General features: G+C 35.1%; 2 protein-coding genes across 2 annotated transcripts; one reads left to right on the top strand and one right to left on the bottom strand.

Annotated features, from left to right (window-relative positions):
• Window positions 1-3,706: 3,706 nt before the first annotated feature.
• LOC133190627 (uncharacterized) lies at window positions 3,707-4,738 on the bottom strand. The gene has a single exon (XM_061326318.1). It carries the CDS (start codon window positions 4,736-4,738, stop codon window positions 3,707-3,709), a length of 1,032 nt encoding a protein of 343 aa, XP_061182302.1.
• Window positions 4,739-6,021: 1,283 nt separating this feature from the next.
• On the top strand, window positions 6,022-23,628 carry LOC133190214 (uncharacterized). Its single transcript, XM_061325722.1, is given in 16 exon segments — window positions 6,022-6,259; window positions 6,359-6,531; window positions 12,972-13,152; window positions 13,370-13,634; window positions 14,143-14,278; window positions 14,515-14,885; window positions 15,073-15,181; window positions 15,832-16,086; window positions 17,571-18,040; window positions 18,042-18,057; window positions 18,384-18,511; window positions 18,667-19,908; window positions 19,994-20,021; window positions 20,127-20,207; window positions 20,317-20,508; window positions 22,805-23,628. Coding segments are annotated over 16 exon segments (4,488 nt in total). The 5' UTR covers window positions 6,022-6,119; the 3' UTR covers window positions 23,506-23,628.
• Window positions 23,629-24,283: the final 655 nt, after the last annotated feature.

Raw genomic sequence — 24,283 nt, 5'->3', positions numbered from 1 at the left:
ATTTCAGAGATATATTCCTCGAGACAAGACCTTACTTTGGATACCAAAATATTTGATTTGCATTTGAGAAAGTTTAACCTTTGCTATAATTAAGTTGCCATACGGGGGGATCAGTGTTGCACAAACACATCTTGTTTTTTTTAGGTCTTCCGTCCGTCTTCTGTAGGTCTTCAAATACCTGTAAGTCTTCAATTAGGCAGGCCGTTTTAAAACGTTTAAAAAGACATACCACACCTATATACATAAACTAGTTTATGACGTGGTTTTTTTAGACGTGTTTTTTTTTAACTGAAAGTGTCAGAATCTTTATTTTAACAACTTTTAAGTGTATTTCAAGTAGATTCAAAATTCTTTTTTTTAAATTTATGTTACATTTAACAATCCGGAAGACAAGCCCCTATGGCTTGTTTTCCGGATTACAGGTTACAGAAACTTTCACTTTTGTCCTAAATGCAAATAAATATATTATTTGTGGGATTTTGATATGTGCTATAGCTAGAATTTAGATTTAAGTTCAACATTCATGGGTAAAAAAAATTATTATTATTCTTTAGAATGAAAAGCTATTGAGTGAATGGAATATTGATTTGAACGCTGTAGGCTAATTTTTCATTGCTTTTGCCGTATTAAGACTTGGCTGACGGTACGTTGCCACTCAAACATTGCTGATAACCAAAAATTGACAGTTCTTTTTAAATACTGGGCTATTTTCGCCCCGGGTTATTTTCGCCCTATTACACTTACAAACAATTTTGTCCCGTTTTAAATTCGCCCAGTCAGGATTCTATTTAAGAAAGTATAAAATTATACTTTTTTTTTTGCATTCACCCGGTCTTAAATTTACTCACTTTTGTCTAGGGCGAAAATAAAATGGAGGCGAAATTTCCATTGTATAACGTATGTTCCACAATGAAATGTATGGAGATAACGAACAGTATTCAAGCTCAAAAGTCCATTAAACATTACAAAATAGGTGCAGAGCAAACACGGACCTCCAAAACATCAGAGGTGGGATCAGGTGCCATGGAGGAGTGAGCATCCCCTGCCGACCGATCACACCCGCCGTGTGCTCCTTGTCATGATCGGGAAATAACGGAAAAATCCGTCGACAATTCATTGTGTAAATAATGGCCTAACAATTAGTATGAAAAACGTCAGTCAGCATTTGACCCAATGATAAATTGTATTTGCTGACAAGGTCATTATATCGACCACAGAACTTACGAAATAATGACTTTAAACGAGACTGCTGATATTCTTGTTTCATCAACTTGTTTGTCAATAATTTACCTGGTTTTAGAAATTTATTGTACATACGTAGAGCATGCGCATGCTCCACAATACGGCCAACTGTCCTAGTATATATACGTACTGAATTATTCATGGCCGTAGGAACCGGGGGGGGGCGTGCCCCCTCAATAATTTTGCCGATATATAGATTACTATAGTAAACATAGGTAGTATATGCTGGTGCCCCCTCAATAAAAACGTCTGATGACTTTTTTTTTTTTTTTTTTTTTTTTTTGCTTGTCAGGAAATTTTTGGTAGTGCCCCCTCAACTGTCAACTGAAAAATGTATGGCTGTGCCCCCCAAACTGAAATTGCTTCCTACGGGCCTGGAATTTAAGAAAATCCATGTTTGGATATCAATTTAATACACTTTATTTCTGTGTCTGTGTGAATTTATGAAGAAATGTTGTTAATAGACATATGTATTAAATACTAGTATATGTAATTAGACCATGGGCAAGGTTGGAAATATGCAGTTTACGTATATATATATATATACCCAAACATGAATCATGATCAATTGGTCGCCTCATTTTTATTTCTTTAAAATCAGGGACAGAAAATTCTGATTTATATAAATTTCAATTTATTCCGAAATGGAAATTATTTGTCTTGTGGATAAATCAGTAACACTGTGCTTACGAGCGTACGTGTGTAGCTTAGGTGGATTGAAAAATGAAATGTTTTCTCAGACGTCCGTGTCGAATGTCATTGTCTATAATCAAATAATTTGACTGTAACAGATGGAAATGACGTAAGTTGCATATTTCCAATCTTAATTGCCAGTTAATGTTCCGTGGTCTGCTCACGGGATCCGTTGCATTGTATTTTTACCACTGCTACACGCATTTATTCTCATTCCACAACTGCATTCCTTCAATTCTAAAGCGCAGAGATCACAGTGATAAATAAACTGCTTCAGAAAATAATGAAAAGTCCGTTTTTAAACACGAGAGTGGCAATGAACAGACGAAAACAAAATAAAAATAAGGTTATGTAATACACTTTAGGAACGTCATTCAAATATTGCATGCACATTTAAGAGATATTTCGAACTATGAAATGTAAATTATGGTATATAGTAAGAATGGTTATAATTCAATGTTTAATTGTTTTCAAATTTGCCAAATGAATAATATGAAATGAACACATGCTTACAATCGTACGAAAGCCTATTAGAATCAATCTATGGGTGAAAAAAAGAAATCAAAAGCATAATAACGCCTTTTCAAAAGGCATATTAACGCGAAAAAGGCGTAATAACGCGAAAAAAAATGTTATACTGCCTTTTCACTTTGAGTTATAACGCCTTTTGAAAAGGAGTAATTACGCCTTTTAGAAAGGCTTAATAACGATAACGCCAATAAGGGCATAATAGAGAGGTTGAGATTTTAAACTTGTACGCGTACGTGTACGAGTGTACAAACTTTGACGTACACGTACACGTTGTTTGAAATTTGTCTGTTGAGAAGTTGCGATTACACCGTGCGTATGAAAGTAGCTGAAGTAGATCAAAAAGGAATTTCACACTATTGTTTTGACTCTAACAGATGGAGATGACGTAAGCTATATATTTCCAATCTTGCCATTTAATGTTCCGCGGTCTTATTTATAATAATTGATAAATCTCTGCAAAAGTTGCTATTTGCATGGTCCTGTTCTACATTATTCCTTCAGTTTCAAATCTAAGGATAAATTTAGGATTTAATATGAAAATTCCTTTACTGATTTAACATTGAAGTGGTGTGTTTACTATTCTTAAGTTTAATTTTTTTTTTTTTTGACATCTAGAACCAAGTCAATTATTTTGTTCTGATTTTTACTTAGACGAGGACCAGCGAAATAGCGGTAAATTGCCTAGAAAAAGTTCAAGTGTGATATCATTCTTGAAAGAAAAAACAGAAACTGAAAAACAATCCCGAGATGAGGAATTGTCACTTCGTCGAGAGCAGCTAAATTTGGAAAAGGAGAGATTCGAGCTGGAGAAAAAGGAAAGGCTCCAAAGACTGGAGGCTGAAAAGCAGCAGACGAAAATGATGTTAGAACTTTTTTCAAAATGTTTAAATAAATAAATAGATTATTTTAGCATTTAGCTAGCTTTTTACGAAATGTTTAAATAAATAAATGGAATATATTATAGCATATTAGCTAGCCATGTAATAAGATACAATGTAAATGCGAAAACATTCCTTGGTGTTTTTAAAATATTCAAGAAATCAATTAAAAGCATGACAATGAAAGAATTTTATGTATTTCAATATACCTAAAGTGTTTAAACTCAATTAAGCTTTTCTACAGGCTACTTTAGAAGTTACTAGAAAAACTCAACACAGATTTTTGTCATAAGACCAGGTTAAAATTTACCATGTAACGGTTTGTGAAATATACAGCGATATCAATAACATACACCCGTACTTTATGACATGTATTCTTCAAGTGTAGGAGGTGGAAGATTAAAGTACTCGCTCGTAACACTACCATACAAACAGGTGTGACAATTAGTGAGTAATGACGCTACCAGATAATACTTAGCCACAGGTTGTAAAAATAGTTTCTGATTTTTCTTATAGTCAACGAAAGCGAACAGAGAGAGGATTTTTCCAAATGTCCACTCAACGCTGGAACGGAGCTTTGACATTCTACAGTTAAATATTCTTTCCTGGTTGCTGAGAACAGCTCCTTTGAAAGGTGTAATAAGGTGCACACGCAAAGGATAAGCAAGGTCGCCGTAAAGAGAGAATACTGTACCATCGTTCATTGTCATGCGTTGTTCAAGTTTCGGCATTAGTTCACTCATTCTTAGCATGGCAGAATCATGGCGCTTTGCCTCTATAGGGCCATACATATTTGCAATTAAACCATTTGGTATCACTACAGACTGAAATTTTAAGCCATGTACCCTTTTGTGTCCACTATAGACAAGGTTTTGGTTCGCGGAAGGTCTACATATCGGCCTTACTGTTCCATCTATGAAACCCCAGCAATTTGGAAGTGGTCCACCAATGTCTGATATGGCATCAGCGTACATTCGAAGGTGTTCTTCGTCCAACCAACTTTGATTTAGGTCACAAAATTTACCCGAATGTCTGTGGTACAAATAATCCAATACAGTGTTTGAAATGTATGAAAGCTCTGACTTCGAACGGTTAAACAATGGTTTCATGTCATCTAGTCTGTTAGGATAAGACAAGCGCCTAAGCAGTATCAAGACACCCTCTGTCGTAGATACCCGAGTACCATTTGGGCATACGAATTTGGATGGAAGGGACAATGCCTCGCATAGGCGAGAAATATCATTCTTCTGAAATCGAAAGAATGAATAAAACTCTTCCTCAGATAAATTGTCTAGATTTAGCTGTTGACTTTTTACATCGTCTTCTGTAACTGTAGACATAAGCAACACATCATCGTCTTCACATAAACAAGCAATTTCCAAAGCATCTGCCATTATTTACGGAAACGTCATAAACGAAAATGACGTCATTTCTGAAGACATTGAAAATAAAGTGCGCGAAATTCTTGTACACGTTCTTGTTACACGTCATTAAAATCTCAACAGACAAATTACAAAAACGTGTACGTGTACGTCTAATTATCTGTACACGTACGCGTACAAGTTTAAAATCTCAACCTCTCTAATGACGCGTAACATGAACGTGTAGACTGTAATCGGTGTCTCTGTTTCAACTATTTTGTAGTTACGTGAAATTAGTTTGACTTTAGTTAGTGGGCAAAACATGGTTAAAATAAGTGTTCATGAAACTCAACATCCTAAATAATTAACAACAATAACAGTTTCCCACTTAAATTGACTAGTTTTTACTGAAAAAGCTACAAGTTTACACCTACGTATAGATGCCTTTTTACAAGTTGTAGGAACGTGTAGAAAACTTATCATCCAAAAACTGATGACGTAATACGCGAGAAATTTAGGGAATTTCCCTACTAGACGTACACGTACACGTATGAAATCTCAACCTCTCTAATAACGCGAAAAAGGCGTAATTACGGCCTTTTTTAAAAGGCGTTATTTCGCCTTTTCAAATGGTGTTATTATCCCTTTACAAAAGGTGTTATTTCGCCTATTAAAAAGGCGTTAAAAATTACGATTTCTCTTGGAAAAAAGCAGGCAAAATATTTGCATGGGTATAAAGTGCAATTAGCCTTCAACCAAAATTGTGGAATCCATGACCCTTGGTAGAAGTATCTGGCATCAGAGGACTTCTCTTACTCGTCTTATTACGCCTTTTAAAAATATTTTCTACATAGATTGATCCAACCACGGCCAAAATCCATGTACGATCCTCTCCCATACTATATGCGAACTCCGGACCGTGGCTTGAGACGATGGATCCTAATAGGATTTCCTACAATCGAGTCGACTGAATCGAGACATTTAATTAAGCATAAATACTTGTATATACTCTGAGTTTCTTAGGAAGTTATTCCTTTAATTACAACCACCCACTTAAGTTATAAGACATGTTCAAGGCCATGGTATTCGAGTGTTTTTGTTTGGTAATAACATATTACACACACATACATGCACTGATCATACTAGTATTTCATATGGCACACTGACTTCATTCAATTAACAAAAAGTCTTTTTAAACCAAACGTAAATCGATAAACGCGATGGACGGCGCCTAATCCATAGATGGTTATTCATGTTTTAAAAATATCTTGAATGCATGACTCGTGTGTATTTCCTAGTTTCTAATTTAGTATTCAGCATCACAAAACACAATGATAGAACCTTATTATTGATATGAAGAATAAAGTGTGTTAAACCAACAGTGGCTATACTTACAAACAGGAGCACAAGGAATATGACAGATAAAGAAGAGAATCGTCGAATCAACCATCTTAAATTTCCTCGATATTCTGGATGGTTGTACAAAAAAGAAAATGTCTTTATCTCTACGAAACTATGGTGTGTTCTGAGCCATGGATATCTTCATTATTACAAGTAAGAAATTGGAACTGTAAGTTTTTTTTTAATTGCAAATTAAATTCTCAAATCTAAATCACGGGTTTCTGTTACAATCTTTCTTAATTTTCCTGATAGAGACTGGAGACAAAACTTCTATACAGAAAAAATAAAGCTGAAAGGTCTACAGGTAGAAGACAGAGGTTGGTCTTGGTACTCATATAGATTCACAGTTGGAAACCTGGAGTTTAGTGCATCAGATCACACACAAGGGAATCTGTGGTTTTCCTACATGAGGAATTCCAGTATAGGTATTTAACGCGCTCTGAGTATTGATTCGTTCACCGCGTGTCTATAGTTTCAGATTGTAAACGACATCTGGCATTAAAACTGAAAAATTAATAAATTTAATACCCTTTTGTACAGTTGATAACATTGATAGCGCTTGTAATAGTAACAAGAGGCCCAGGGGCCTTAACGGCCACCTGAGTATGAAACAACCCAGTAAAGGATCCATAGAATGCCAATTTGATAATTATAAAACAAAGCAAACTAAATTGATAGAAAGTATGTTGATCACAAACAAAAGAAATGGGGCTATGGACAATTTAGCTTGTCTTAGTCTGGTACATGTAATCTGTAACAACATTGAAAGTAGATATATTTACTTGCCTGTATATGCCAGTGCCAACTAAACTCCTATTTTGACACATATTATAAGTACAATACAGTGCTTCAGCATAAACCTCTTCAATCATCATGTCCTGCTTTTTTAGTTTTATTTGTGATTTGAATTTAAATCTTAAGTATTTTTATTTAATATTTGTTGGGGTTTTTTTACTTACAAACTCTTCTTGACCATTAAAAACTATTTAAAAATATACTTTTTTTTATTAAACATCAAAAGCTTTTTGTTTTAGAAACCTGTCTGTTACTTTATATGCAGTAATTTCAATTATTATAGGTAAATCATTAAAAGGGAATAGCTTCTCTCAAAGAAAACATTTTCTTACATTATCTATATAGAGCCCTGCCCCGGCAACAAAGCCCCTGACTCAGTGGGCATGATTTTGCAAATGTGGTAAAACAACACTTGATCATTACGACTATGACTTGGTTTCTATTCTATTAGCCCAGGAGCAGAAAAGAAATTCAAAGAATTTATGCATGTTCACTATATGATCAATAGAGCCATGTCCTAATACCAGAACCCCTGACCCAGGGACAATGAGTTTCACAATTTTGGAAAAGGCACCCATGCTCATCATAATTATTGTGCTTTGTTTGCCTACTTAATTTGTACCAAGGAGCAAAGAAGATTTTCAAAGAATTAATATATTTTCACTATATGATCAATAGAGCTCTGCTCTAACACCCTGACCCAAGGGACATGAATTTCTCAGTTTTGGAAGGCACTCTTGCTTATTATAATCATGTCTGTCTGCTAAATACTAAAGAGGAAGATTTTCAAAGAATTAATGCATTTTCACTAAATGATCAATGGAGTCCAGTCCTAATTATAGAAATACTGACCCAAGAATTTCACAATTTTAGAAGATGCACTCTTGCTCATCATAACAGTGTGCTTAGTTTGTCTAGCAAATATCTAGGGGCAGAGAAGATGATTTTCAAAGAATTCACAATTTTTCACCATAATTATGAACTTCAACAGAGCCCCACCCTATCTCAAGAATCAATGACCCAAGAGCCATGAATTTCACAATTTAGGAAAAGGCGCCCTTGCTCATAATCGCCATGTACTTAACTAGCTTGCTAAATACCTCGGTATGGAACGCCATACCTGCCTTTAGTGGTTATTTCATGAGAATACGGTGCTTTTTAGCTCACCTGAGCCGAAGGCTCAAGTGAGCTTTTCTGATCACATTTTGTCCGTCGTCCGTCTGTCCGTCTGTTTGTCTGTCCGTCCGTCTGTAAACTTTTCACAGTTTCGACTTCTTCTCCAGAACCACTGGACCAATTTCAACGAAACTTGCCACAAAGCATTCTTAGGTAAAGGGGATTCAAGTTTGTTCAAATGAAGGGCCACACTCTCTTTCAAGGGGAGATAATTAAGAATTAGTGAAAATTTGGTGGTATCTTTTAAAAATCTTCTTCTCAAGAACCACTGGGCTGTAAAAGTTGAAACTTATGTGAGACCTTCATTACATAGTGTAGATTCAAATTTGAACAAATCATGACCCCCTGGGGTAGGGTGGGGCCACAATGGGGAATCAAAGTTTTACATAGGTATATATAGGAATAAATCTTTAAAAATCTTCTCCTCAAGAACAACTAAGTCATGATTAGTCATATTGATATGGAATCATTCTCAGGTAGTGTAGATTCAAGTTTGTTCAAATCATGACCCCTGGGGTAGGGTGGGGCCACAATGGGGGATCAAAGTTTTACACAGGAATATTTAGAAAAAAATTTTCTTCTCAAGAACAACAAAGCCACAATTAGTCATATTGATATGGAATCATCCTCAGGTAGTGTAGATTCAAGTTTGTTCAAATTATGACCCCCGGGGGTAGGGTGGGGCCACAGTGGGGGATCAAAGTTTTACATAGAAATATATAGAAAAAAATCTTTAAAAATCTTCTTCTCATGAACAACAAAGCCACAATTAGTCATATTGATATGGAATCATCCTCAGGTAGTGCAGATTGAAATTTGTATCAAATCATGACCCCTGGGGGTAGGGTGGGGCCACAATGGGCGATCAAAGTTTTACATAGGAATATACAGAAAAAAAAACTTGAAAAATCTTCTTCTGAAGAACAGTAAAGCCTTGTTAAGTCATATAGAAATGGAAGCATTCTCAGATAGTGTAGATTTAACTTTGTTTGAATCATGACCCCCAGGATTAGGGTAGGGCCACAATGGGGGATCAAAGTCTTACATAGGAATATATAGGAAAAAAACTTGAAATTTTTTTTGTCAAGAACAGGAAAGTCATGTTTTGTCATTTTGATCTGGAATCATTCTCAGGTAGTGTAGATTCATGTTTGTTCAAATCATGACCCCTGGGGGAAGGGTGGGGCCACAATGGGGGATCATAGTTTTACATTGGAATATATAGGGGAAAAAACTTGAAAAATCTTCTTCTCAGGAACAGCAAAGCCTTGTTTTGTCATATTGATATTGAAGCATCCTCAGGTAGTGTAGATTCAAGTTTGTTCAAATGATTGGGGGGGGGGGGGTTAGGGAGGGTCCACATGGGGGATCAAATTTTTAACAAGGGAATATATAGGAAAAAAATCTTTAAAAATCTTCTGCTCAAGAACAGCAAAGCCATTTATTATATTGATATGGAAGCATCCTCAGGTAGTTCAAAATCCAAGCCCCCCCCCCTTCAAACTTTTCAATACTGAAGTGATTTGTGCTTTTTTCCTAGCCAATGTGCTCAGGTGAGTGATGTGGCCCATGGGCTTCTTGTTAATATTATGCTGTGGTTATTTCATGTGAAGATGGGGTTTTATTATCTTATGTTGTGCTGTATTAAGTTATGCTGTGGTTATTTTATGTGAAGGTGGTGCTTTTTTAATATTATGCTGTGGTTATTTCATGTGTAGTTGTTTTTTATGTTATGCTGTGGTTATTTTATTTGAAGGTGTTTTTTTTTTTTTTTTTACATTATGCTGTGGTTATTTCATGTGAAGGTAGTTTTTTTTTATAGTGTGCTGTGGTTATTCAATGTGAAAGTGTTTTTATGTTATGCTGTGGTTTTGTTATGTGAAGAGGATTTTTATGCTGTGGTTATTTCATGTATATATATAGGTGCATAATTATTATATTCGGAACCCGTTTGACTTGGCTTCATCTCTCATATTTGAAGAGCTACAATGGCTCATTTTAGTAAATTTGCAATATTCTTCAAAATTTAAACTTGCACCATGCAATTCCAAATTTTGAAGGGGAGAAAATTAGTACAGATATTGTTTGTAGATTATCGGCTTTTCAATTAGAACGTCTGGGCGTTTCAAACATGGCAGAAATGATGAGACGAAGAACTGAATGCATAAACTTGAAAAGTTATGCCCAAAAAGTGTATACAAATTGTGGTACACCAAATTTCGAAATTCCCAAACCATTTCTTCAAAATACCCTAGAGAATGACTTAAGTATTTCAGATCTCCAGCGAACAAGTTTGTGTTTTGTGTCAATAATTTGCAACATGTAATTTGGACATAGCATATACCATAAAAACACCTTCACATGAAATAACCACAGCATAATATAAAAAAAACACCTTCACATGAAATAACCACAGCATAATATAAAAAAAACACCTTCACATGAAATAACCACAGCATAACATAAAAAACAAACCCACCTTCACAAGAAATAACCACAACATAACACAAAAACCCATCTTCGCAGGAAATAACCACAGCATAACATAATAAAGCACCATTTCAGCTTGAAATAAGCACAGCATAACATAATAAAGCACAATCTTCACATGAAATAACCACAGCATAATATAAAAAGCACAATATTCTCATGAAATAACCACACAAGGCAGCTATGGCTTTCCATACCCCGGAGTAGAGAAGAAGGATTTCAAAGAATGCATTTTCACTAATATGATCAATTGAGCCTCACGTTAATACCAGAACCTCGGACCCTGTGCAATGAATTTCACAATTTTGGTAGAAGGTTAAATGCTTATTACAATCATGCTAACAGTTTGACTGCTTAATGTCCAGAAGTAAAGAAGATTGTGATAGTTTTAGTCCCACTTTTTAGTTCCCGTTTGGGAACGGGGGGGGGGGGGGGGGCAGGGAGTATGAAGTTCACAATTTTTGTTGTCCTTTCCTAATAGATGCTATGTGCAAATTTTTTTTGAAATTGGTTCAGCGGTTCCAGAGAAGATGCTAGAATATGTTCGAAAGTTTATAAGACGCACGGCGCACGACAACGGACAAAAACGCAATAGGTCACTTGAGTGACTCAGGTGACCTTAAGCTTAAAATGAGATGAAAAGGAATTACATGATTTCAGTACGTGTATTTTGTATATACCCCGCTAAATGATGCTGAACGTGAGCTTTATGCTACACATTTTGACATCTTCCTTATGACAAATGTAGCTTGTACTGGGTTAAATGTTAGACCAAAAGTACTAATCTTTTACTTGTAAAATGCCAAGTCTTCATTTCTAAGAATAATTATTTAGCTTTTGTAGAAATTTCTCATTGTGAATTGTATATACTAGTCATTGTACGTTCTGGCTCTTCAATAGTCGACTACCTATGTCACTTAGTACATGTTTGTATACGGTCGAGAAAAAGACTGACAAAAAGCAATAAATAATAAATGAGATATATAAAAACACTTTTAAACCCATTGAGATAAGAACCTTCACTTACATTTGACACTTAAGTTTTCGGCGAGTAATTACAGGTCAAGAATAGTGTCTGCAATTTGATAACGATAGTAATGTACACTGTAGGCGTGGTCTGTCATCCTCTGGAATCCACTTGTATATTTGCTTATAAATCAGATATTTCCATGTAATAAAATGTAGAACGAAGTATACTGGAATTTTCCACAAGATTTTTAAATGTTTTTAAACAAAGATATGTAATTTTTAAAGATTATATATATATATATATATATATATATATATATATATATATATATATATATATATATATATATATATATATATATATATATATATATATATATATATATATTGCGTGCACCTACTTCGTCCCATCTCGGTAGCTGAACCAGATGCCATCTTTGGTGGATTGCTTATTATATTAATACCAACAGTTTCATTCCTGATGTCCTGGAGTATCTTTAAAGGATTTATAAGGATTGAATTTTGATGGTTTGAGACCCACCAGTCGGATCCCAGGGAGAAAGAGACCATGAAATTCACGAATTTTGTTTCTCTTTGTTCATACTCCCTTTTGATAAAAATGGTTGAGACTGGTTCAGCAGTTTCAGAGAAGAAGTTGAAATTTTAATAAAAATGCATTTTATGTTATCAAAGTCTTCTTCATGACATCTAGCATGATTATAAAGTCATGACCCCTGTGTCCTAGGTTCCGGACTTAGGATGGGCCTTAGAAATTTAGCAATAATGGTTGAGACTGGTTCGGCAGTTTCAGAGAAGATGCTGAAATTTTAATAAAAATGCATTTTATATTATCAAAGACTTCTTCATCACATCTAGCATGATTATAAAGCCATGACCCCTGTGTCCTAGGTTCCGGACTTAGGATGGGCCTTAGAAATTTAGCAATAATATATCAAAAACTCTGCATCTTTGAAAAACTTATCTACTCATTGAGATCAAGCATTTTCATTATAATCCATTGTTGCAAAAATCGAAAGAGCGGAAATCCGCCAATCTAACGTCTCTGCATGTTAAGGGAAATTTATGAATACGTATCAGGAAGTCATAAAAGTTATCCCAATATTCCGATGTTTATTTTCATTCTAAATTTCAGCCCACCCTGTATTATGGATATCACTGATAAATACGATTTTTTGTTTCTTGAGAGATGGGGGGGGGGGGGAGATACGTGCATCCACCTTGAAAATCAAATTCTATCAAAAATCAAAATCTTAATATTTAATAAAACGATGCCTAAACCAGACACGATCAATTTGTATGAAGTTAATTTCTTAGAAACAAATATGTAGAAATTTGGAAAACAAGTCTAGTATCAAAACTATGATTGAAATACATGTAAAGATCCTTACTATCTAAGTAAAATATTGACTTACAGATGGGACAGAGAACATTGAGGTTGCCGTAGACTCATGTCGTAATCTGATCGTGGAAACCCACCTAAGGTCGGACTACCCTCCTCTAATCATCAGACTACTGGGAGTCATGACTATCAGTAAAGACAACACAACGAGCAAAACAGAACTTTTCGAACTCTCAGAGTATCTTTGTAGTAAAAGGTAAGCACAAATGATATTTCTATAAATCGGCTCTAAAAAGCACTTCGTTACACATATAGCTACCTATTGTCTTGTATATTTACAAGTTTATAATTATTTCGGCAGGGATGGTATTCATCTTTACATGTACCAATTATCCAAATACTATAATAGTATGTATGAACACTTATTACCAGAATTTCTACCTAGTATACTTATTACTTTATTACATTCCTAGATTTGGTTATCATCTACCTAATCTTTACAAACTGGTTTTCGACGAGCTGAAAATACAGTGTGTCACAAATGAGATGCTGGAGCAGTGCAGTCAGGATGATCATGTGGATGAAGGCTGGATGCTGCTCTACCTTATAAGGCGGTTACTTTGGAGATTTGCTTTTGCTAGCAACCGCTTTGCTCTGCAGTTAGCTGAGTCGTGCTATATAAATTATCTGCTATCAGATTTGAATCATTTGTCCCAGACACCTCTCTCAGAATGGAATGTAAGATTTTAAGTCTTCAATTTGATTTGGAAAAAAATATTTTAAGGACCCTCTATACACTAGAGGAAATTATTTTTTGGACATTGAGAAAATTATAGTGTGTAAAGGTGTAAGCATTGAGCCTATCTATCACATTTTCAGCATAGGGTGCCTTGCATTTACCCCCAGGAAAAATGTTCAAAGACAATGAAGTACTGATGAGCATAAATCACTGTTGTTTACTTATGTGGGCAAAATACCTGCACATGAAGTGTTCTATCTATCTTGGTCTATTAAAGTGTTATGAATGCTTGATTTGATCACAAATTAAGTAATAAACTGTACATTTCAATTTATTTTATTCTTGATCAAAGGGCAGATCACTCTATCTGCATAAAAGTACCACAAAATCAGAACTCTCTAGTGTGCAGTGTATAGAGGGTTCTTAAATACATTGTTTATTTTATTCTGCATGCTGTTTGAGAGAAAAAAATACACCTTTCCTTAATTTTCTCATAATTATTTTTAGGAAGGCAACTATCTTTTGTTTTCGAACTTGAATTGTCTGCAGCAGTGTGCCCGCACGAATCGTATGAAGACTGCGTTTTATGCGGCAAATGCACATATCATAATTGGAAATATTCGTCAAAGAAGCAATTCAAAAAGTATTTATCTGACGCATCTAAAGCCAGAAAGTCCACATTATTTAACCATAAAGCATACAGTAAAATATATCTGTTAGTATATTTGAAGGCAACAACTATTCATTAGTATGTACGGCTTTTGAAAATATAAATGCAATACTAGTATGTGATAAATAAGCAATATCAACGATCAATTTAATGCTTTTTAAATCATCACCAGTCCTATCTATGTTAGATATAAATTATACGTATTGCAGAAGTGAAAATGGCCACACTTCTTACACTTTCCCATATGCTACACGAAGAGGACTACCATAAACTGAAAATTGATGAGGAATTCATGACATACTTCCTCAACTTAATCAAAAAAGCGGTTGAAAATAGAAGTCATTTTGTGGTAATTTGTTCCAATACTGGACATTTGACTGAGATAAGAGAAATGTTTGACGCTTTCTCCAAGGTCTACCTATTGAAAGAAAACCAAGAAGTCATAGATAGAATTAACAAGGAAGACCTGGCACTACATATTCTTCATATTTTAGAAAGGGCTGATATTGACGAAAAACTCTTTGCTCTTCAAATGATGAAGTCTATATGTACTTCCAAGATCGGAAAAGCAATTCTTCAGGTAAATTTGGAAGATTTATAAACCGTGATTTTGATCTGTTTTGTTCATGGCGAATCAGAAATGATAGTAATTAAGTTATGTGATATAGTGTACAAAGCATAACATTATCAGGACAATAAAAAAGACACGTTTTTTCCCAAAAATATTTGTTAAGTTTTCATACAATATTCTCACCATCTCTTTTCAGGATCAATATTATAACGATCTTCTGCATGAAGTTGGAATTCTTACGAAACACCATGATTTACATCTGAGAAAACAAGCCGATATTGTATATGAGTATCTCAAAAAAAGGGGTTTGTTTTGCTGACGAATTCTTCGGTTTTTCAATGGAATTTGTTTTATTGGCTATTAAAATATCAGCATATAGTCATGATCATTAACAACAAAACTAAACGCAAAACCAATACATACCGGTAAACCAGTAATATTTATATTATACATATTTCAGTAAAAAACAAAATAAGGAGGTTAAAAGCAAAATCAAAATCCAATCCACTGCAAAATATATACAAATATTTCCAAGTAATCCTGGCTTATTTTCTCTTTTATAAACTAAAACAAAAAAGATTTTCATGAAAAACACATCTTTCTAACAACTGTAGCAATCAAAGTATCTAACCTTATCTCTAAAAGGATCCTCGGTATCATCATCATCATCTCTCTCTATATATATATATACTCACGGTAACGTTACCATGAGTATATTGTTTAACACCACGAAGAAGAAATGAAAGCTCTTATGTTTTACTCGTTCTCTGTGTCTTTATATCTTTAAATATCCTTCATATATATATATATATATAGAGAGAGAGAGAGATCTTGAGATCTTCAAAACCCTGGGGTTTACAATTCACTAACATCAGTTTGTTGTATCTAGTCTAATTGACTTTAGTAATCAGATAATTTATGTAATTATTAATGTACCAGTCTTCATTTTTTGTAGGAGAATGGAAGAACTCTTCCCGAAATGGAGCGGAGATGGAAGCCCTCTACTTGCAAGCACTCACAGAAGGGAGTACATTGGACAGAACTATTCGGGTCATGTTTGTGGGACACAAAGGGGCGGGAAAAACTACTCTTTGTAGGAGATTTCTAGGCGAAAACATTACAAGCATCCGAAGCACAGAGGGTATTGATGTTTATATTGAAAAGTTTACTGTGGATCTGGAAACTCGAAAATGGACCATTGATATTGAAGGTAAGGTACTAACTATTTTATTACACGTATGTTATGTTGTCTTTTCAAGCATATAATGTGTAAAAAAAATATTTACCATTTTCAACATAAAAATTATTGGCTAAAGTGTGTTGTTGAAATTCCCATAGGAATCAATGTGCAAATAGAATTAAAAGACCCCAGGCAAAGCAATGATAGCCAAATCAACAGGTTTTATTGTGTTTATATAACATTACATTAGACAAAATTGTTTACGCATCATCATAGAATTAATATTTCCCTTTTCAAAACTTGTTTATGGTCAAGATGTAGTAAATGATCGAGTTTATACTGTCTTTGTAGTGCTAGATCCATTATGACATCATAATTAATTTAAACTTACTTTTTCCGCACTATACGGCTTTAATAGAATTGTGCAGAAAATGAAGCATTTTCATGGAATTCAATTTGAAATCCTGTGAAAAGTAATCCCGATATCTATATTCAATTCAATATTATTTTAAAGACGAGATCAAGAGCATGTCATGCAATTACCGTTTTCTGTGAGACTGTAGGCAATCTGAATAGATTTATATTGTCTGATTTGGAAAAAAGTACCATATTTATGACTGATTTTCTTTAGAATGCCCAAACATGTTAAATAATTAAATGTTAACTGAAGCATAACCATGCCATAGAAAGGAATGAGAAATCCTGCTCACAAGTTTTAGAGGAATTGATTTCCATAACTTCTTTGTTATTGTGTTCATTATGATTTTATTCATTAAAAAAGAAAAAAACAAATGCCAGGATATGCGGCGTTTGACACAGAATAGCTTGGTAGGTCAGTTAGTATAGTGTCTGTAGGGTGTTCATTTGGAGGGGTTTGTGTAAAAATGAAAAAATGTTTCTGTTGGTTGAAAAATACTGCAACTAGATTAAAAAATTTAAAACTGTCTTCCGAGATGAACACGGCAAATAATAGACAGAGCAAGATTGTACCGTATACTAGTAATTGTGGCAAACGAAAATGCGGTTGACCGAGTACGGGTGCCAAAGTACTGGGTGATTACTAGGCGACTCGTTGGATATAAAAATGCAACCATCACCACTGCAACCTCTATGACCACCATCGGTAGCCTTCCATCGTATATCAGTACACAAAAAGTGCGCAATCGGCTAAGGAAAATCATTCATTTTTGGGGCAAGAGGGCCATTTAGTGTGTTTTGCTAAAAATCAAGACTTTAGTAAATTTGATTGCAGTAGGTCTAGGCAAGACGGTTCTTTAGATTCACTCGTATCGATGAGGCACATGAACATATTAAATTTTAGTAGTGCGTTAGCAATTTTGTCTAATATATACAGTCTTGTACAGCAATTAAGTAGAACAGGATATTATCTACGAAGAAAACTGTTTTGTTTAAATATTGCTCATGTATTGGGTCCTTTTTCTTTAAAAGATAAACAAATAAAAGGTGGACAAAATAATGACCATCTGCTTTCTCTTTTTCCAATTTCAAAACAGATGACCTTTTGGAAAATAGCAGATCCAAAATAGCTTTTGGAGTGAAAGACTTTGAAGATTCGAAGTTTCAGGAATCTGATATAATTTCTGAACCGGATGCTCTTCAATCAGCAGGTAGTAATCGCCAACTTGCTGATGGTGTGGTGGAAGGCATGGATGGTTCCTCTCGTTTTATTGCTGATGCTGATGACGATATTACAGAAAGTGAAAGAAAGGAAGAAATAAAACCACCTGAAATGGAAATGACAAAATTAACAGAGAATGTTTCTACTGACAGATCTAATAGCATACATGAAAATATGAAAATAAATTTTGAAATAGAGGCAAACGTAGACTTTCCGCAAAAGTTTGCTCACATTTCAATGTGGGATTTTGCTGGAGAAGATGTTTTCTATGCGACACACCATGTTTTTCTGTCTCCGGACGCAGTTTTCCTAGTCATAATTGACCTAAGTAACTCGGAGACGAACAAATATGGACGAAATTGGTAACGTAACATACTAGTACTACTGTCAAATCAATATACTAGTATATATATATATATAAGCATACTCAAATAATAAGATACATGTATACCTTTAACTGTTTTAAGGTATCTTTAAAGAACTAAATACCTTGATAGATCTTTGAAAGATTTAAAGATTATTTCCAATCAATAGTTGAGCTCTTCAATTCAAATAGAAATTACTTTCATATATTTACTTAAAGTAGAATTTTTGCTGTCTTTTAAAAATATAATGGTCACTTTCATCGAGGGAGTTTTTTTTGTTAAGATGTCATTTTATTGCTTTCATGTACTGCATGTAATTTCAGAAAAGACGAGGTTTTGGTTGAGGTCTATATTAACCTATGCAAAGGTTAAGGATACCGGCGTTAGCTGTGGGTTTCGTTTACCACCTATTATATTTGTAGTTACCCATAAAGATAAGTTACCAGGAGAAGTAAGTTGAGTAATTTCTGGCTTTCCATTTAAAGTTGTGTAGACCTCAAAACAGAAAAATACATTTATTTCCTATATTGAAATACGATTCTCTTTTGATTTAATAGAGTGAAAAAGGTTTAGTTGATTTAAAAGGATTATCTTTAAATTTGATAGAGTGAGGAGGAAAAGAAAGACGTTGCACTTAGTTATCTTGCAGAAGTTCTCAATTTGTCAGAATTACGAGGGATAGATCCCTCTTTCATTCGTGGAAGATTTATAGTGGACAATACCTATCTCTACTACGATCCAGAAATAGAGAGACTGAAGAATTGTATTGTTGAATCAGCCAAAGTACAACCCAACTGGGAAAAAGAAATCCCTCTTCAATGGGTGGCTGTTGAGCGTGAAATCTCTGTCCTGAAAAGCAGAAAAATCAAACTAATAACAGTTGACAAGTTGAAAAATCACTTGAAGAATTGTGAAGTGACTTTGTCTACTATCCAAAACCTAGAAGGGGTACTAGAACATTATCATTTAAAAGGTTTTATAATATTCTTTTGGGGATCTAAAAGGTTAAAGAAATACGTATTCATTGATCCCCAATGGATTGTTAATGCTTTCAAACAACTGATCAGACCTCCATGTGCTGAGAGAAAATTTGATAATGAGATTATTCGAAGGCAGTGGAATTTGTTGTATGAGGAGGGGACACTTACTGCAGAATTTGCTAAAGAAATTTTCAAATTGAGTGGAGATGATCAGCTTGTTGCATTTGCTGATGATATACTACTCAGCATGGAGGAGTTGAATCTCATTGCTAGCATGAAACCCCACTGGATCGTCCCAAGCCTTCTGAAAAGACAAATATACACTACACTAGTGCAAGACTTTTTTGATGATCAAAATATTAGTATCCAGAAAACGTGTGCTTATTGCTTAAAGTTTAGGGAAGCTTTTGTCCCTGATCCAATTATGGACAAGGTAATTGCAGGTTGTATTTCAAAGTGGACAAACCTTTATTATCTTCAGGGGAAGCCAATTCTGTACAGGGGGCTTGTATGTTTGAAGGTGACGGAATCTTGCAATTTGATGTTATATTGCAAAGACAATATGATACAAGCAATGTTATTTAGCACGAATCAAAGTACCGATCAAAGTACCAATCAAACATTTGGTGGAGTTGGAAATTCTGTGCGATTATTTCTAAATGACTCCCTTGATGACATATTTAGAACTTGTTATCAGGAGAGCATGAAACCAATTCAGTATATTCAGTGTAAAATTATGGAACCTGAAGATTCCATGCCAGTTCTTGCAGATGAAATATTTCAACATGATACACGATACTGCTGCGGCAATAAAACGCTTTCACCTCATCCTTTGACGTACCAGAACCTTCGACAGTGGTGGGAGAGGGTAAGGACTTCGTCTTAATGTCATGTTCTCTCTCTCTCTCTCTCTCTCTCTCTCTCAGATTCATGGAATTTATTTTCTTTTTTAGGTTGAAAAATACGTTCCGCATTTCCAAGGTATAGAAACTTTCAGGTTTGGAGAAATATATCTGCTTGACTACTTACATATCATATGGAATAAATTTTGTAATGCATCACAATAATTTTCTATTATGTTTGAAGAAATCGATGTTTTCTCAACACCACCAGAATCACCTGACTCTGTCGACTTTGATGCACCAAAATTTCCCTTCTTGGAGGAAGGTAGGTTAAAAAAAAGTCTTGTTTTTCGAATAAATCAACCAAAGTATCAAATTATTTGATAAAAATAAATATCTAGAGACGTATAGGTAGAAATCATTTTAATTTTTAGATAAGACGATGCATGGTGATAATAGATTCAAGCGTTTTGTGGACTCCACGCTCACTGTCGAGGTTTGGGAAAATCTCCATACCTTGAGTCAGTCAGTGGGCTGTTTACATTCCCCGTTGTTAATTTCTACTGTGTTTCGAGTTGGTACAGCATCTGTTATGTCTGTAGCGCATCACGTTATGCAAATCACAGGTTTGTACGATGGCAACATGCTTTTCTGATCCGTCTGTCTGTCTGTCCGTCTCTTTGTAAACTTTTCACATTTTCGACTTCTTCTCCAGAACCACTGGGTCATTTTCAACCAAACTTGCCACAAAGCATCCTTGGGTGCAGGGGATTCACGTTTGTTCAAATGAAGGGCTACACCCTCATTCAAGGGGAGATTATTCAAAAATAGTGAAAATTTGGTGGCATATTTTAAAAATCTTCTTCTCAAGAACCACAGGTCCAAAAAAGTTGAAACTTAAAGTAAGCCTTCATTACATAGTGTAGATTCAAGTTTATTCAGATCATGACCCCTGGGGGTAGGGTGAGGCCGCAATGGGGGATCAAAGTTTTACATAGGAATTTATAGGAAAAATCTTTAAAAATCTTCTCAAGAACAGCAAGGCCATGATTATTCATATTGATATAGAAGCATTCTCAGGTAGTGTAGATTCAAGTTTGTTCAAATCATGACCCCGGGGGCAGGGTGGGGTCACAATGGGGGATAAAGGTTTTATATAGGAATATATAGGAAAAAATCTTTTAAAATCTTCTCAAGAACAACAAAGCCATGTTTAGTCATATTGATATGGAAACATCCTCAAGTGGTGTAGATTCAAATTTGTACAAATGATGACCCCGAGGGGTAGGGAGGGGCCACAATGGGATATAAAATTTTTACAAAGGAATATATAGGGGAAAAAATCTTTAAAATCGTTTGCTCAAGAACAGCAAAGCCATTTGTTATATTGATATGGAAGCATCCTCAGGTAGATTAAAATTCAAGTCCCCTCCCCCCCCCCCCGGTAAACTTTTCAATACTGAACTGATTTGTGCTTTTTCCTTCGCAATGTGCTCAGGTGAGCGATGTGGCCCATGGGCCTCTTGTTTTATTTTAATGACAGTAATCAAGTATTTTAAAATATTTCCATTTCTATTTGTTCTCTCTGTGATAACTCTTTGAAAGTTAGTTGAGTTGATTTCTTGATCATTCTACCCGAATGTAAATTTCGCCAAGCGATAGCTCAGGAGCTAAGGAGGCCTAATATGCCACAGGTACTTGTGGACAGCCCCCCCCCCCCCCCCCCCCCGATATTCAACCCCGGGACTTGTTGGACATTTTTTCACAAATTATATTTATTGCTCTTATTCATTATGTGTACCAAAGGAAAAAATCGTGAAACCCCAAAAATAATCGTTCCACACAAAAAATACCTCACTATACATTTAATGTATAGTGAGGTATTTTTTGTGTGGAACGATTATTTTGGGGGTTTCACGATTTTTTCCTATGGTACTCATGATGAATAAGTGCAATATATATAATTTGTGAAAAAATGTCCAACAAGCCCCGGGGTTGAATATGGGGGGGGGGGGTCCTGTCCACAAGTACCTGTGTAATATGCATATAAATCTCGTGCGTCTGTCTTTGTGTCTGACGCAAAAGAGGCCTAATATGCCTGTAAATCTCGTGCGGCTGTCTTTATGTTTGACGTCAGTGGGCGGGGACTATTGAAATTGACATGGGAGGCCTCGTGTAATTTAAATCTATTAGTCTACATTTTTAAAATCTAAATTTACAATTTTATTTCACAATGAAATGGAAATATAAGGAATCACTTTCTAGTTAGTAGAGTATGCCAGGGACATCAACGCTTCGCCCGTTATGCAAATTATCCCACGTTTCCAACTATCGTTGATGCCCTGGCATACTCTACTAACTAGACAGTGATTCCTTAAATATCCAGTTTAAGGGAGGTTAAAAGAACGGCCACACCGGCTCCTTAAAACAACTAGGTCCAAACATATGAATAATTGACATTTACTTTAGATAGCTTGTACTCTTTAATGAAAATTTTCAACAATTGAATAGGTGTTAAAACCACATGAAAGAAATTTCATTCGAAATCTCTCGTTTTATAAAATGGAGACACCAATTTAATGATGTCATGTCTTTGGTTTAATTTATTTACGAATATGGATTTATTGTTCGCAAATCTAAGAAGACTTTCCCTCTCATTAAGTTTGTTATGATTCAAAAATGATGTAAAGAAAACATTCTTAACAAGACAACAATAAGCTAAAAAAAAAAAAATAGATTATAGTCACCGATGCAAGAACAACATAGCAACAATCTAAATAAAATTCGATGTTTCGAATCTGCTACCGCTTAAAGTGAGAAGCGGTATTGGATTCGGAACATCGAATTTTAATTAGATTGACTTATCAATGATATTAATTTTTGAGTTTAAACTGTAATTCAAGTTTCTCATTTTGATTTTAGAAATTCGTGGTCGAAACGATTTTGCTCCTCATGATAGCAATAGATTACTGGCCGATAACGTATATGTTGAGTTCAAAGGATCAAGAAAAGAAGCCAATAAACAATTTTACATCAGAGGAATCCAATACCTTGATCCTCTGAAAGATGTCTGCGTGCTAGAATTGCTAGTTGATGACCCATCAAATCTTCCAACACCATTCAGAGAATTTTGTCTCCCAACAGCGGATTCAATCCTCACTTTCATTGGATTTGGTCATCCGGGTCACAATTATAAGGCATTTGAACCAAAAGTTACAGTATTGCATCGGAGCTCAAAGCGAGTTCAAAACTCTGTCGAATGGGTGCAGAAACATCATGTTGATCTCAAAAACATTTTACAATTAAATGGAAAACCAGTGGAATGGGTAGACAATGCCTACTCTATACTTGACAATGAAGGTATGGTCGGGTTGAATTGTTTCATGCAACATGGTGCTTCGGGTGCTCCAGGCATTACCATGACAAACCGTGGACTAGCAGTGGGTGTCATGCTACAAGGTGGACTGCCTAGATTCTTCATGGACATCGGACATTATATTGACCAGATTCCGCTGGAACAGAGGATTGAATATGGAATCACAATGGATATTATTTATCGTGATCTTTATCAACATGTACCTGACCTCTGTAAAGATATATTTGGTACAAATTATGGATTTTAAGGGTGGAAATCTTTTGCTCTTTCAATTTAAGAAATCGTTTCTCTGGATTTCGAAAAAAGAGTAGGCTCACTGGGGGCCGCCAGAGAAACCAAAAACCTTTCAGAAACCGATTATTTAAAATAAGTTATCCTCCGAAACATGGGTGAAATATTGCCGACTCGGCGTTAAACAATAAACAATCAATCAATCAATTTAAGAAAATTTCTCGGAGAAGTTGATAATCAAAGTAAAATTCAAGCAAACTTTGTAGATCCAAGAACCACTGGGGCCAGAAGAGCTGAAACTTATGTGGAAGCATCATGGAGTAGTGTAGATTCTAAATTGTTCAAATCATGACCCCGGAGGTAGGTTGGGGTCACAATAGAGAATCTAAGTTTTACATTGAAATAAATAGAAAAAAAATCTTTAAAAATCTTCTACTCGAGAAACACTGGGCTAGAATAGCTGAAACGTATGCGGAAGCATCCTGGGATAGTGTAGATTCTAAATTGTTCAAATCATGACCCCCGGAGGTAAGTTGGGGCCACAATAGGGAATCCAACTTTTACATTGAAATATACAGAATTTTTTTTCAAGAACCACTGGGCCAGAAAAGCTGAAAAATATGTGGAAGCATCCTGGGGTAGTGTAGATTCTAAATTGTTCAAATGAAGACCCTTGGGGGTAGATTGGGACTACAACAAGAGGCATCTAAAAGGAGAAGATCCTAAAGGATTTTTCGTATATATTTCAATGTAAAAATTAGATTCCCTATTGTTGTCCAATCCTACCCCCAGGG

The sequence above is a fragment of the Saccostrea echinata genome, unplaced genomic scaffold (assembly GCF_033153115.1).
Source record: "Saccostrea echinata isolate AGI-Se365-2 ecotype Australia unplaced genomic scaffold, CSIRO_AGI_Sech_v1 ptg000022l, whole genome shotgun sequence".
Classification (NCBI taxonomy): Eukaryota; Metazoa; Mollusca; class Bivalvia; order Ostreida; family Ostreidae; genus Saccostrea; species Saccostrea echinata.
This window is presented reverse-complemented; position numbering and strand designations above follow the sequence as displayed.

Bases quoted from the DNA above. Each gene is read 5' to 3' on its own strand.
- LOC133190627 (XM_061326318.1), bottom strand. From the start codon at position 4,738: ATGGCAGATGCTTTGGAAATTGCTTGTTTATGTGAAGACGATGATGTG.